At 31.1% G+C, this 14,068-nt stretch overlaps 2 protein-coding genes across 2 annotated transcripts in view; both read left to right on the top strand.

Annotated features, from left to right (window-relative positions):
- Positions 1-5,597, top strand: part of LOC140058180 (plexin-B-like) — a 40,898-nt gene extending 35,301 nt beyond the window's left edge. Inside the window, exons 33-36 of the mRNA XM_072103742.1 lie at positions 698-835; positions 938-1,012; positions 1,412-2,023; positions 2,247-5,597. Coding sequence (XP_071959843.1) covers positions 698-835; positions 938-1,012; positions 1,412-1,549 — 351 coding nt within the window. The 3' untranslated portion in view covers positions 1,550-2,023; positions 2,247-5,597. The remainder of the gene's footprint in view (positions 1-697; positions 836-937; positions 1,013-1,411; positions 2,024-2,246) is intronic.
- A 1,083-nt stretch (positions 5,598-6,680) lies between these two features.
- On the top strand, positions 6,681-13,516 carry LOC140058179 (lactadherin-like). The gene is made up of 7 exons (XM_072103739.1): positions 6,681-6,738; positions 7,509-7,795; positions 11,654-11,792; positions 12,041-12,339; positions 12,879-13,017; positions 13,203-13,357; positions 13,469-13,516. The coding sequence occupies exons 1-7, from the start codon at positions 6,681-6,683 to the stop codon at positions 13,514-13,516; spliced, it is 1,125 nt and encodes a 374-aa protein (XP_071959840.1).
- The last annotated feature ends 552 nt before the right edge of the window (positions 13,517-14,068 follow it).

Below are 14,068 nucleotides of genomic sequence, written 5' to 3'. Positions count from 1 at the left end.
ATGGTGTTGTAGGCCTAGTAGGTTCACTGCCAGGGACCAGTATCGTCCTACATGGTGTTGTAGGCCTAGTAGGTTCACTGCCAGGGACCAGTATCGTCCAACATGGTGTTGAAAATGAGCCAACGATACATATCCTTTATTGATCTGATTAAAATCTATATACATCTGCCACTAGTTATGGTCAGGAAATATTGTACTTAAGCACCCGTAGTAAATAGCAGCAGTGGTTACTGATACAAACAATAAATCATACATTTTTTTTACCTTCAAACAATTGCCAAACATAATTATAGATGATTTTATAGTTTTATTTCATATATTATTGGTTTTTTTTCTTGCCAAAAATGTCAAGGCAATGTTTTATGGTTTATTTTATGGTTTATTTTTTGTTATTAAATTTATAAATTGTTTTTTTGTTAATTTTAACCTTCAAACTATTGCCATAAATGTCAATGCAATGCTTTTATCGTTTTATTATGGTTTTGTTTTTAATTGTATACATTTGTTTTGTTCATTTTACCTTCAAACTATCGCCACAAATGTCAAGGCAATGTGTTTTATAAATAAATTAATACTCATTACTTTATTTCAATAACTATATTATATGTTCATTGTTTTTTAATTAATTACTTTATATCAAGAGCAACCAAATTTTCAAAATTAGGATTTTATTCGATGTATTTATTTTATTTCAAAGGAATCTGAAGTAAACCGTTTGCTGTATACAAAAGAAATGCCACACTACAGAAGTCTTGTTGACAATTTCTATAAGAAGGTTCAGACAGCCGAGTTCCAGCGTGCAAGCTTTGTCCAAGAACTACACAATTCTGGCAAAGTAAGAATGATAGTTTTTTTTATATGTTGTTCAAACATTTCCAGAATATTTAAAATAAAAGTTTTGTGAGTTTAATTTAATGAATTTATATTTTTTAAATAGAATTTCAGAGATATTTTTAGCCGAACCAGTACACTTGAGCACCTTTTCAGCTATCTAAAAGACCACACAGATAAGGTAAGTTTCAATATTCTAATGTAACAACCACATATTTTTTTTATGTATTTTTTATTTTCTTTGCAATCCATTGAAAACCAATCCGTGTTTTGATATTCTCTTCCTATCAGTTCTGTGACTTTTCCAAATTCTAACATCTTAATTATTTTAACAGGTCTTTGTATACAGTACTTCCCTGAATGATATCTTTCATAAGCCTGTTCTTTCTTTATATTCATCATAACGTGGTCACACACCAAAGTTGATACTGACACTCTTTTGTTATACAATTTTGATCAGGTTCTATGATAATTTACCAGCTGTAAATGAAGGCCTTTTGCGTTCAGAATTCCTCATAATTCGGTGCAATAAAAAAGTTTGTCCTGAACCTCACATAATGTTGTGTTTGTTTTAATACAGCTTACAAGTCTTCTCCAGCAAGATGAGGGATATGAAACACAACGCAATTTACGTCAGTTGCGGAGCGTCTTTGCAGAACCTAACGAAGAATCATCTACCAGTCAAAATTCTAAAAATCCATATGAAGATGTTCATTAAGCAACAGTAATTATGTCGCAAGTCACTTTAGGACTGTACTCAATGTTTTACGTCCTTACTTTGTGCCATGCTCATAATTTGTACAACATTGCAGTCAAATATAAACAGTCAACTTTACATTTATGTACTATTCTGTATGTGCATTTCTTAGACATTTCATACTCATAAATTCTATACAATACAAGCAACTAAATTATTAAATTGTAGTAAAGTTGCATAAAATCAGTTTGTTTCCCAAATTGAAAAACCCAGGTAAATAAAACACTTAAAGATTTAATGAAATTGTTATAATATCGGATGAGAAGTACAGTGCAGTTAAACATATATTAACATTAAAGTATCATTAAATATTGTATGCGCTTAGGTATTTTAATATTATTCATATTTTACAAAATCATCTGCTGTATACTAGAAAATAATCAAACTGAAGAGGGCATTGTTGTTCCTGAAGTTCTACGACCATTTATGCCTGAGGTAAAAATTAATTTTGTTTAAGTAAAAGAAAAACAAACCCTCTAAAGATATTTTGTTTGCATACGTTGAGTCGTTGTAGCCATGTATGGTTTCATTATAGTTTGATTTCAGCACTTTGTAGAGTGTACCGATTTTTATTCTTCAAGAGTTGAAACTAAGATAATTTGTTTTTTGTATATAAATACTGTATATGTAGCTCATGTATATGTTGTGTTCATTGCAGGCTTGAAAGAATTAATTAAATTCACTAAAATAGCACCAATTGAAGAACAACAAGGAAAGAAACAGAAGAAACAAAAAGGAGGAAAGAAAAAAGGAAAAACAGAAGATGTCTCTGCCAAGATTGAAGACATAAAACTAGAATAACAATATTAAAAAAGATGTTTATTGGCCAAATACTTCATTAAGATACTGCACTAACGCATGACCATTGTGAAGTACAACAAATAACAAATGTTCAAGTCAATCAATCACATTAAAAAAGAATACAGCAACATTCCTTTTTTTATAACCCACTTTCCTAAATGTTATTATGTTGCTTTCTGTCAAAAACTAGATCACAACCAAAAAGTGGAACAGAAAATGTTGGCCGAAAATCGCAGCAGTTGTAGGCTGTGTACTTGGTTTAGATTGTTGGTAATTGGTTTCATATGATGACTAGGTCATTTATATTCAATCGCAAATCGTAACTAGATTGTTGATATTTTGTCACATATATAATAACTAGATCAATTAGTGACTAGCGATATTTAGTCACATGTAGTGACCCCGGTAGTGACTAGTGATATTTGGTCACATGTAGTGACTAGCGATATTTGGTCACACGTAGTGTCTAGCGATTTTTTGTCACAGGTAGTGACTAGCGATTTTTAGTCACGTGTAGTGACTAGCGATATTTGGTCAAACGTAGCGACTAGCGATATTTGCTCACCCGTAGTGACTAGCGATATTTGGCCACACGTAGTTACTATCGATATTTGATCATACGTAGTTACTAGCGATATTTAGTCACATGTAGTGACTAGTGATATTTGGTCACATGTAGTGACTAGCAATATTTGGTCACACATAGTGACTAGCGATATTTGGTCACACGTAGTGTCTAGCGATTTTTGGTCACACGTAGTGACTAGCGATATTTAGTCACGTGTAGTGACTAGCGATATTTGGTCACACGTAGTGACTAGCGATATTTGGTCACATGTAGTGAATAGCGATATTTTTCACATGTATTGACTAGCCGCAGCCGCAGCGATATTTGGTGACACGTAGTGACTAGCGATATCTTGTTTATATATTCAGGTCACATGTATTAACTAGATCACTATTCATTTGTTTACTATTTAGGTTTATGTGATTCAAACAAAATGTCGACAAAAAGTACAATAAAAAAAAAGATAAAAACAGTATCATTTGCAGCACGAAATTGTCACCAAATAACTGTTACTTATTTGCTTGGGTTGAGCAAAGCAATGAGCAGTCTCTAATTTGTGTATTTTTGGCAAATTTTAATGTTAAAATGTAAATTTAATGTAAATGAAGAGTCGTTTTTTAAGTTTAAACACAGTTTAGAGCAACATTTTATAGATTTTTAACTGTTCATATTATTATTAACATGCTTGTACCTACTTTGAATTTTTAACTTTTTAACTTTTATACAATCAGCATTTTTAACTTTTATACAATCAGAATTTTTAACTTTTATACAATCAGAATTTTTAACTTTAATACAATCATAATTTTTAACTTTTATACAATCAGAATTTTTAACTTTTATACAATCAGAATTTTTAACTTTTACACAATCAGATTGTTCAGATAGCAATTGCATTTTTATTACACTTTTGTTAACATTTTATTATACCATATTTTCTATGTATTTTTCTAAATTTGTTAAATGTCAGTTTTATTGTATCGTTCAAGTTGACAGGGGCTGGTCAAGCACATCACAAGATGACAGTTTATACTTTTTGCTTTTCCGCTACTCCCCTGTTATACTTATATGTTTGTTTTTTTGCTATGTAGAAAGATTGAAAATAAATAAATAAACGATGTGTCTATAAAATTGTTATGGACATAACAGTTGAATGCATTACTTAATCACCCTTTTCACAGTACATTTAAATACCGTATTTATTCGTATAAACGTCTTTTTATTGTTTGCATCTGAAAGTGCATAATACAGTCCAATGCAATACGCACTCATGATATTCTTACTGTTACATTAATAAACATTAATGGTTTAACATTATTTAAATATGATATAATTTAATAGCATTGACCAACAAAAACGTGAAAGTCATCAGCAGTTATTCAATTCAATTTCTTTTTATTTCGGAAATATCATCCATGTTAATAAACGTATAAACAGAAAAAAAATCGTAAACTCTAAACTTAAGTATATAGAATGCTTCTCCATCTACAATACATTTTGAAGTTATGGAGCATATTTTTCAAACACAAGCAACAAGGATGTTACCACTATTCAAAATACGTTGCATGAAACTTCCATAGGTAGATTTTCGCATGTACTCATTAAAGGAAGGGTCACCATGTTCAATAAACATTGCACTGGCACTACTACTTCTAGAGACATTAAGTCTACGGCACAGAGCATTATTGTAACATACATTAAGAGATCTAATATTTTTCATACGATAGTTACCGTACACCAAAGGGCAGCACAATACATATTAATACAGTAAGATCTAAAGAGACAACATTTAACATTGGTATAGCATTTCATAAATTTGCGATTGAGTGAGTTGCTTCTAATACACAAAGATCTGTACTGACTTTGAATGTCAGCCTCATCACTGCAATCACACATAAGAATATGACCAAGGTACCTTTCTCAACATAAGCAAGTTTTTTACCAACAAGTTTAGTAATAGAATTACCTTCAAGTTTGCAAGTACGAGGACAGAAGCACATACAAAAAGATTTCTTATCATTAAATAAAACATCATTCTCTTGCGAAAACTCTTCACAAACATGTACCAATTGCTGGAGACCAGCAACTACTTGTAGGCCTACTGTTTATAAGTTCAATGCACTAGTTTTACTACAGTATGTTATCTTTCCTTAGTCTGGGTTCTAGAAAGGGTTTTGACTTATTATTAGTAAAAAGATAAATATTTTGGCACATATGGCTTTTTATACGTATCCTATTTGAGCTCGTAACATCGAAATGCCGACTGGTGAACTATATAAAAAAGAATTTGGGACAATTCTAACCTTTCCTCTGTAAATGCGTACATTTTGAATATCATAAAGTACTGTAACAATGAAAGAGTGTATACTCTTAAGAAATCATCGTGTACGCAAAGCTTAAAAATGCATTATCACCCAAAATCATAAAAAAATGAAGACATTCACTTCCGTAGAATAAAAAATCCCAAACAAAATTATTTCACTACAAAAGGAGACAAAATAAACTGTTAAATTTAAGTTTTCAAGTAATATTTTTTTTTTCGATCCAACTGTTGGTCAAAGTGAACAATATGTGACTTTAAAATGTTTTTTTGGAATTATTTTTGGTCTCTTTGTTTGAAATTTAACTTTGGATTTTAGATATACAGTATTATTTAAATAATGTATTTGTATTCGGATTTATGTAGTGGGATATAACGATTATTATACAGAAATTACATTTCGCAAGTATCACGTTTAAAATCTCATTACTGTAAAGAATGCTATGAACTTTAAAAATAAATATAATAATGAACATTATTTCGCTATGTATTTCTTTGTGTGGCAAATTTGTACCGCCAATCACTGAGAAACTTATTTGTCTACAACTTACATTTACAACATTCTAATTTTTATCATAAATTACATTCTTTGATGAAATTTAACAAAAGTATACCTTCTGTTAATGTACATCATAGAAACAACAAGGTTTCTATTTTCTATACGTGGTAAATTCCAATTATTAGTATGCAAAGACACACGTACACATCAATCTTAATAGAGAGACGCAACATAACGACGTAATGCAACCTGATTTGACCAATCACAAGCGGTGGGTTATTCGAATTCATTGGTCAGCTCGTTCCTTGCATTGCGTCTCTAGAGGAACTTCCAAGCTTTAGCTAATTTTACATTGTCAATATTTGTACTAGAAGAAAAGGGTTGCCATCCAATTAACCTGTGACAATGAATAATACAAAATTCTGTATTACCTTGCACGTTTTGGTTTTATGAGCAAGTTTAATGCCGCTCTCATGAAAGTATAATTATTTAATATCAAAACAACATCAACTCATTATTCAACATAGTACAATATAAGTATTATTCTGACTCCCATATGGCATTAAATTAAAAACTATGAAATATGATTATAGGGTGTGTTATGAATTAAAAGTATCGTTTTATTGAAATTGTGTGACTCTGAATAAATTATCTATTTTATTTATTATTGATTTAATTTATTAATAATACAATTGCCACATTTAACCTTGAATAATAATTAAAATTCATTAAGAATATGACATTTCTTATTCACACATAACACTATAACTGTTATAAGTTAAAATATCGACACAAATCATTACGTGTGTCAAAGCGAAATTGTTATAGACGTAAAGCATTCGGGGGTTTTTTTCGACGGATTGGACAATGTCGATTAACTGCGGATTGTTTTGATAACTTAATAATGGCTTGTTGGACAATTGTCTGTGTTTTTCTTTGGATAATACTGCATATGAGTAAAGGTATGAGGGCCTTCTGTTATATTTTAGATTAATAAATGCTGAAACAAAATAAAATTTCATTTGTTATTAGGACGATAACGATTTTCCTGTAGAACAAAATGAATTAGAAAATATTTAAATATATTTTGCTATTTTATGGTTTATCTTTATCTTCACATTTATCTTTAAATGTTGTTGTGTGTCTCTTAATAGTTTAAGCCATTGAAAAGTCAAACTTTTTAGATCTGAATCAAATTTAACCTGAATTTTTATAATTAAATGTAAAATTATAGGCATATTATAACCCCTTAAAGATTTAATTTAAATTAAAAGTTTAAGAAATAGCAGTAGGCCTAAGTATCATTCAGTAGAAATTTATATGACATTTACATTCTTGGCTTTGAGTGATTTTAGCTATTCATAACGCCTGTTTGTGTTTGTACCCACAAGTATGTTCCATACTGTTGATATGGAGAGGAAAAATGCCAAACAATGCTCATCTTAATAGACCTAAATTTAAAATATTGGAGAAAGTTATGTTTCAATATTGCATTTATTACCAAGACGATACGACTTTTGCGGTTTTAGTTTTAATTCACCTGAACGAATAGCAATTTTATTTTTAAAAAAAAACCTTTTACAAGACTGATCTTTTTAAAATTTATTTATAGAAAATTTTCACTATTATCTGATTAGTTCAATAATGTTTACATTAAAAATGTTAATCATGAAAAAATATTTTGTGAGACTAAGAGAATGAAGACTTTATAAAGTTACTATTTTATTTAAAGAATCATGCGATAGGGATCTAGGAATTGAGAGTGGTGACATCCCTGATAACCAGATGAATGCATCAAGTTCCTACGATAATGTTTCAGCCCATCATGGAAGGCTACATGGCAATAAGTCTTGGTCACCCGCTACCGCCAATGTCAGTCAATGGATTCAAGTAGATCTTGGTAACATAACGTATACAACCCAAGTGGCGACTCAAGGAGGTAGTCGAGGTTCAGTCTCGAAATACAGCATCAAATATGGCATCGATGGCACTAACTTTATTGACGCTGAAGGTGGTGGGGTATGTACATTTTTACATCGTATCAGGATAAACAATTAATTAGTAGTTTTGTTTTCCAAACATTTTCAAAAATCGTTGAAATGGTATAACTCGCCCTTTGATATCAGTATAAGTCTTGTCACCTGAAACCTTCATTTTTTTTTTATCTTTAGTCCATGATCCCACAACACTATTCCTTTCTTCTTAGTATTGTATTATTTACACGGTAACTAACAATTTTTAATATATCTATATACGTGAGGGTATGTGGCGCAGGGTGTTGGACGTTGGACTACTGATCGTGAGACCGAGGTTCGAATCTAACTCTCGCCGCATTGCTTGTATCCTTAGGCAAGATACTTTACTTACGTTTTCCTCTCCACCCAGGTGTATAAATAGGAACCCGGTTAGATCAAGACACAACTTTGCTCTGATTACTACCTGTATTATGGGAGTATGTTTCCATACGAAAAATTACTGGGGTAACAATGTTAATAATAATAATAATAATAATCAGCGTAGAGAAGCTTGCTTGTGGAACGCAATATAAGAATGAACTATTTTATTATTATATTTTTCTTGTTAACATCATTTTGTTTCAGAAGAAGTTTACCTGTTGGTGGGAGGGGGAGGGGGTGCATGGTAACCCCTCCAGCCCATGAACTACTAGAGTTAATGTTGATCTGCTGCAAACAACAACAGATCGCACATCGCACGAGGTTGTTCAGGCGATGTTGCTTTTCGATATATTAATTATGTATAAGACCAAATATTTATATCTGGAAGTGTTTAGTTTGTTTCTGTATAAGATTGAAAGAATGTTCTTTCATACCCTGAAAAAGGGTCGATAAAGAAATAAAGAATCATTGTCATTGAATCATTGTCATTGTCATTGTCATTGTCATCGCACGAGGTTTTACTGTACAATGACTACTACTACGATCCGATTTCGAACTTTTCGCAAAGCAAGTAGGCCTATACCTTTAATGAAAATTTACCTAAGATTGTTGTAAGCTCTTTTGTTCAAACTTGTTAATGTTTATATACCGATAATCCACCCGTTCCGACATGCACATAATGCCTCTAGCCTAGGCCTCAATCGATCGATGTCTCTGGTGGTGGGATTTTTCCCGCGATAAGAAATCGGCGAAATATGGCCCATAACGGCCAACATTTTAATGTTATATCTTTAATGCCAGTGTAATTACGTATAGATAAAACTCAATATTTTTCATCTGATCATAGAGATATTATAGTGAACATAATATCTCTATGATCTGATATAATATGTTAACTCGCGTAAGGTAGCATAAAACGCGGAAATAGTTTATTTCGATCTTGATTGTTTTTGGCTTTCAAAATGGTAGTTAGGCCTAGCAGCCCTCTAGGCCCGGATGCCTAAAAATGCAAGGCCGATGTTTAATAAACCTTTTAAAAACTATTTTCGAAACAATATTTATAGCTAGCGTCCGTGAGCCTAGGGTGCTATGAAATATGTGTAAAAGTCTTTTTGTATCATTTGTGTAAATTGTTTATTTTTTTCCCGCCAACACATTTTTGGTCTGAAAAAAAAAACAACTTTCTAAAACAATTTTCTACCGACGTACCCATTTTTGGGATTTACCCAAAACGTAGCCAACACAATAATCTTTTTTTTGGCATTATAATCGATACAGAAATACTTTAACCAAAATACTCAGAACTGCTGAAAGACATTTTTTATAACGATTTAATTTCAAATAACAAAAACGATTCCACAAAAACATGACAGATAGTAAATAACCTACGGTAGGCCTACTTGATATCGCCAACCAAACTACCAGACAAAATCAAAGTCTCTAAACCGGACGTTGATGTTAATGTTATGGATGGTAATGCGTTGTTAATTTAATCATTTCTTTACTAATTGACCTAATAATTTTTTCTTTTCTTGTCCAACCATCTATTAATTCACTGTTTCACCAGTTGAGGTTTTTAATTTACTTTCTTCTCTTGACAAGAAAAAAGCTACAGGTTATGATAATCTACCCGTAAAATTAATTTCAATTTCAACACCATTTATATATTTGCCTCTATGCTATATATTAAATATCTCATTTCAATATTTCCTTCTTCCTTTAAAATTGCAACTAATTATATGATTTTTCATTCTAAAAATTAAGTTATTGGAATTCAATGTTATTCAACTATTAACAATGTTTTAATTAAAGGGAGTTCATTTATTAAATTTGTTAGAATTAACTTTGACAAACACTTATCTTGGAAACTCCACATTGATGATGTTTGTGAAAGAACTAGAAAGAAGGCTGGATTTCTATCTAAATTAAAGCATTTTTTAGAGATAATTTAGTTACACTTTATAACCCATTTATATTTCCTATGTTAACATATGGAACGTATTTTCTTTAAAAAATGATTGTCAGATGTATTTCTTTTTCTCATTTCAGAGATCATATACCGCCATTGTTCTATAAACTTAAAATTCTTGATATTTATAAATGAAATGAATTATATTTTCTTAAATTTGTTTATGATATTTATCACAACCGAACACCACATTCTATTACTGATTACTTTCAAACTATTGATCCTTCGTATCTATATATAAATTATGGTTAATTCTGACATAGACGAGCACATTGGAAAACTTTGGGACAAATCTCCGCCTTGGTTACCTACCTTATCTATCTCAGATGTAACGCAAAACGTAGATTTGATAACATTATTTTCCACTTTTACGATATTGTTCCATAGTTATTAGGAAGGTATTATAAAGGGTTTAACACCAAGTTTCTGATTTCATCAGTAGATTTTCAATTCAAATTCAATTTTACGCGGTCCAAGTAATTTCCAGGTTCACCTTGCAACATCCTGGTTTCTATTAATTTGGACATTAGTAGCTATAACCATTTTAGTTTTTTTGTTTACTTTGGGATCGAACCGCGTGCGTGAAGGTACAGTAGTTGAAAAATTAAATGGTACTGCAAATTAATAAAGATAAAATTGAATATACGCAATAAAGCATCGGAGTATATTATGGGGAATAGTATTATAACATTAGATAGGGAGATCTGATGATAAGACCTTTTGTTTAAAATCGAGTGAATCCCGATAGCCGAGTTTTATTGAGTAAGCTGGCAGGGATAACTGTGGGCTATCTGTGTCCAGTTAGGACCAGGATACGTCTGCCCATGTTGCAAGCCGTCTACAACGTCTTTCTTCTTGGGCAGAAACGGCGCGGAAGTTAGTTTCAAAAGATGTTTAAATTAAATAATGTATTAATTATTAGGATGGTATTTATTTGAATAACGCCCAAAACCTCCCCAATAAAAAAATCACTTTGAATAATAATCCCCACTCGAAAATTTGTTGAAAGAAATTTATTTTAATCCACCAATCAGCATGATTATTTTTAACTTTGTTTGGGTGATATTTCCGAACATCCCTATGCTTCCAAAGACGTTGCGTCAGAATATATGCCGAAGATGACGTTCTTTGTGACGTCACATGTATTTTAAATAAAATTATAAAATTCACTTGTTGGCACAGATATATACTGTTTCGTACGTTTTCTGCGTTTCTTGAAACCATTATAAGGCGTTCCATGTGATACAATGTCAAAATGATAGCTACAACATACATACCTAGGGCATTTAAGTCATTACCTGATTTTTTTCTATGAAAGTATTCAGTGTGTTCCGTTAAAGTTCTGGTCATGTACAGCGCCATCTACCGGTGGTTCTGGCCTAACATCACTCTAATAACTCAAAGGAACAATCATTGGGACGATATTCATAAATATTAAAATTAATGAATAATCGGCAAAATCTTACATAATTTAATAATATAATAATGATATGTTTATTTCCTAAATTCTAGATGTTTATCGGAAATGTTGATGAAAAAAGTGTTGTTATTAATTCGTTTTCCTCTCCTGTAAATGCTCAATATATTCGTATTTATCTAAAAGCCTGGGTTGATTGGCCAAGTTTGAGAATAGAACTTTACAGATGTGCAGGTAATTACATAATAAGGTTCAAATATGTGGATTATTATGAAGTTTTCGGTACACCACGTATGAGAGATAGAGAAAACTCAACAGAACTATATACATTTACATATATATTTACAATAATGTTCAAATAATAAATTTGGCAGTGTTTATTCCATAAAAACCCAAGTCTATATTCTCTTTGATTGATTGATTGCTAAAACATAATATTAAATGATAATGAATTGAATTGGTAAGCAAAATTTTACTCATAGAATCGTGCAATACAGCTCTGGGAATTGAGAGTGGTGCAATTTCTGATAATCAGATGACGGCTGATAGTTCTCTTAATTACTTTCAACCGTACAAGGGAAGACTTCATGGTAGATCGTGTTGGGCATCTGCAACAGGTAATCCCAAAAATCATTGGATTCAAGTTGATCTTGGTAACATTACCAAAGTAACTAAAGTCGCCACTCAAGGAAATACCAATAAAAAATATGTTGAGGAATACAGGGTCAAATACAGCACAAATGGAACTACTTTTTGGGAAATAACTGCTGAAGAAGGTGGAGTAAGTAATTTTACTCTTAGCATTTTTTTTATTTTCAAGACTAGATATATGGCAGTTACAGGCAGTCAAGTGTCTGACTATTATCAATTTTATTCAAGCAAGATAAAAGCCATGAATTATTAAATTATCGTAATATTATTAAAAAGGTAATTGTAGCTTAAAATTGGGTTTAGCTTTGCAATGTATATTAGTTTATTTTATCATATAATTTATGTAAACCTTTAAAGCAATATTATGTTCGAAATGTCTTTATTTATCAATGTAAAAATATACAATTTTATCAAAGTATTTACACAAACCACAATCTTAGCCTATAGTGCAATATATCATTTTATCATTATTATACCGAATCTCAATACTGAATTTCAATCTTTATATCGTTTTAGCTCTGTAATATAAATTTTCTCAGACAGATAGACAGATATCTATCTAACTTTTATCATATTGTTTTTCATATGTGCAATAATAGTGGACTGCCCCCACAAAAGAGAAAACAAAATAGATCATCAAAAATTGATATCTGTACATCTTATTTGTAGCGGTTTCCGGGAAATTTTGATAAATACAGTGTCGTTATCAATTCTTTTAATTCTCCTGTAAATGCTCGATACATTCGAATTTATCCATATAAGGCACGTGGATGGCCAAGTTTAAGAATGGAACTTTACGGTTGTCCAGGTAATTATTTGTTAAACTTTATCTTAAAATCCGCCAAAAGCATTACATGTATGTTGTAATTTGCCGATTTAAACACAGTGGAATATTCTTCGCTTTCCAAAAATCACGATAAAGTATCGTCAATAAAATCATATATTTTTCTAGCTAATCGTAAACCATTTGATTTTTTTTACTGTTAACTTAAGTTATTGATACCGTCATGGATGTGAGCATAAATGTTAACGATTCAAAATTCTACTATGGAGCAGGAGACAAAGTGAAGACGGACTTCTTCATCAATACTACTGGATTGACATCCGGAACAGACTTTACAGTCACCCTTACAGCTGAAAATATGGAGGTATATATCGTTATTATCGTGAAAGTGCTTATCTAAGGCACTGTAACAGTAGAACTAACATGAATACATGCTTATAATATATTACTCTGTTTCATTTAACTAATCTTTAAGAATATCAACCTGGTTTTCTTTACTTGTACCCTACCAACTCTCAGTTAACATGCACATACGTAATTCCCGTTAGTATACTGTTTACCGTACGGCTAAATTTAACTAGAATACCACTAGCTTTACGGAATTATGATGTGTAAGTTCTAGCGGTTTGGAGGTGATACGTTTGAAATACGAGGCAATAATAGTAAAGTAAGTAATATTTCTGCTGCCATCTCTATCAATCTTTTTCTCTGGTAACTAAATAAATTTGATTCTTCTTTGAAACATAACATTTTAATTTCAAATTAATAAAATATAATAAAAATAAAATATGAATAATTTAAATACATTGGGTCAAAGTTTAAAGCTTATGCGTGTGTAATATAACGGCAATATTTGCATAGGCACGTTAAATTTGATGTTGTCGAATTTGTATAGCCCCAGAGCACTTTTAAGATGGGAAAAAAATAAAAAAGGGTTTTGACAACTTCAATAGAATGTGTATCATGAGTTGAATTAGAGAAATGTTTAATTGTTCCACAGTATATGAGCTGCAAATGCATTATCAGCATTTTAGGTCTTCGTTGGGTAAAATAAAAAAAAAAAATAAGATTATCA

The sequence above is a fragment of the Antedon mediterranea genome, chromosome 9 (genome assembly GCF_964355755.1).
Source record: "Antedon mediterranea chromosome 9, ecAntMedi1.1, whole genome shotgun sequence".
Taxonomy (NCBI): Eukaryota; Metazoa; Echinodermata; class Crinoidea; order Comatulida; family Antedonidae; genus Antedon; species Antedon mediterranea.
Note: the sequence above shows the minus strand (reverse complement) of the source record. Positions and strands in the feature narration are given on the sequence as shown.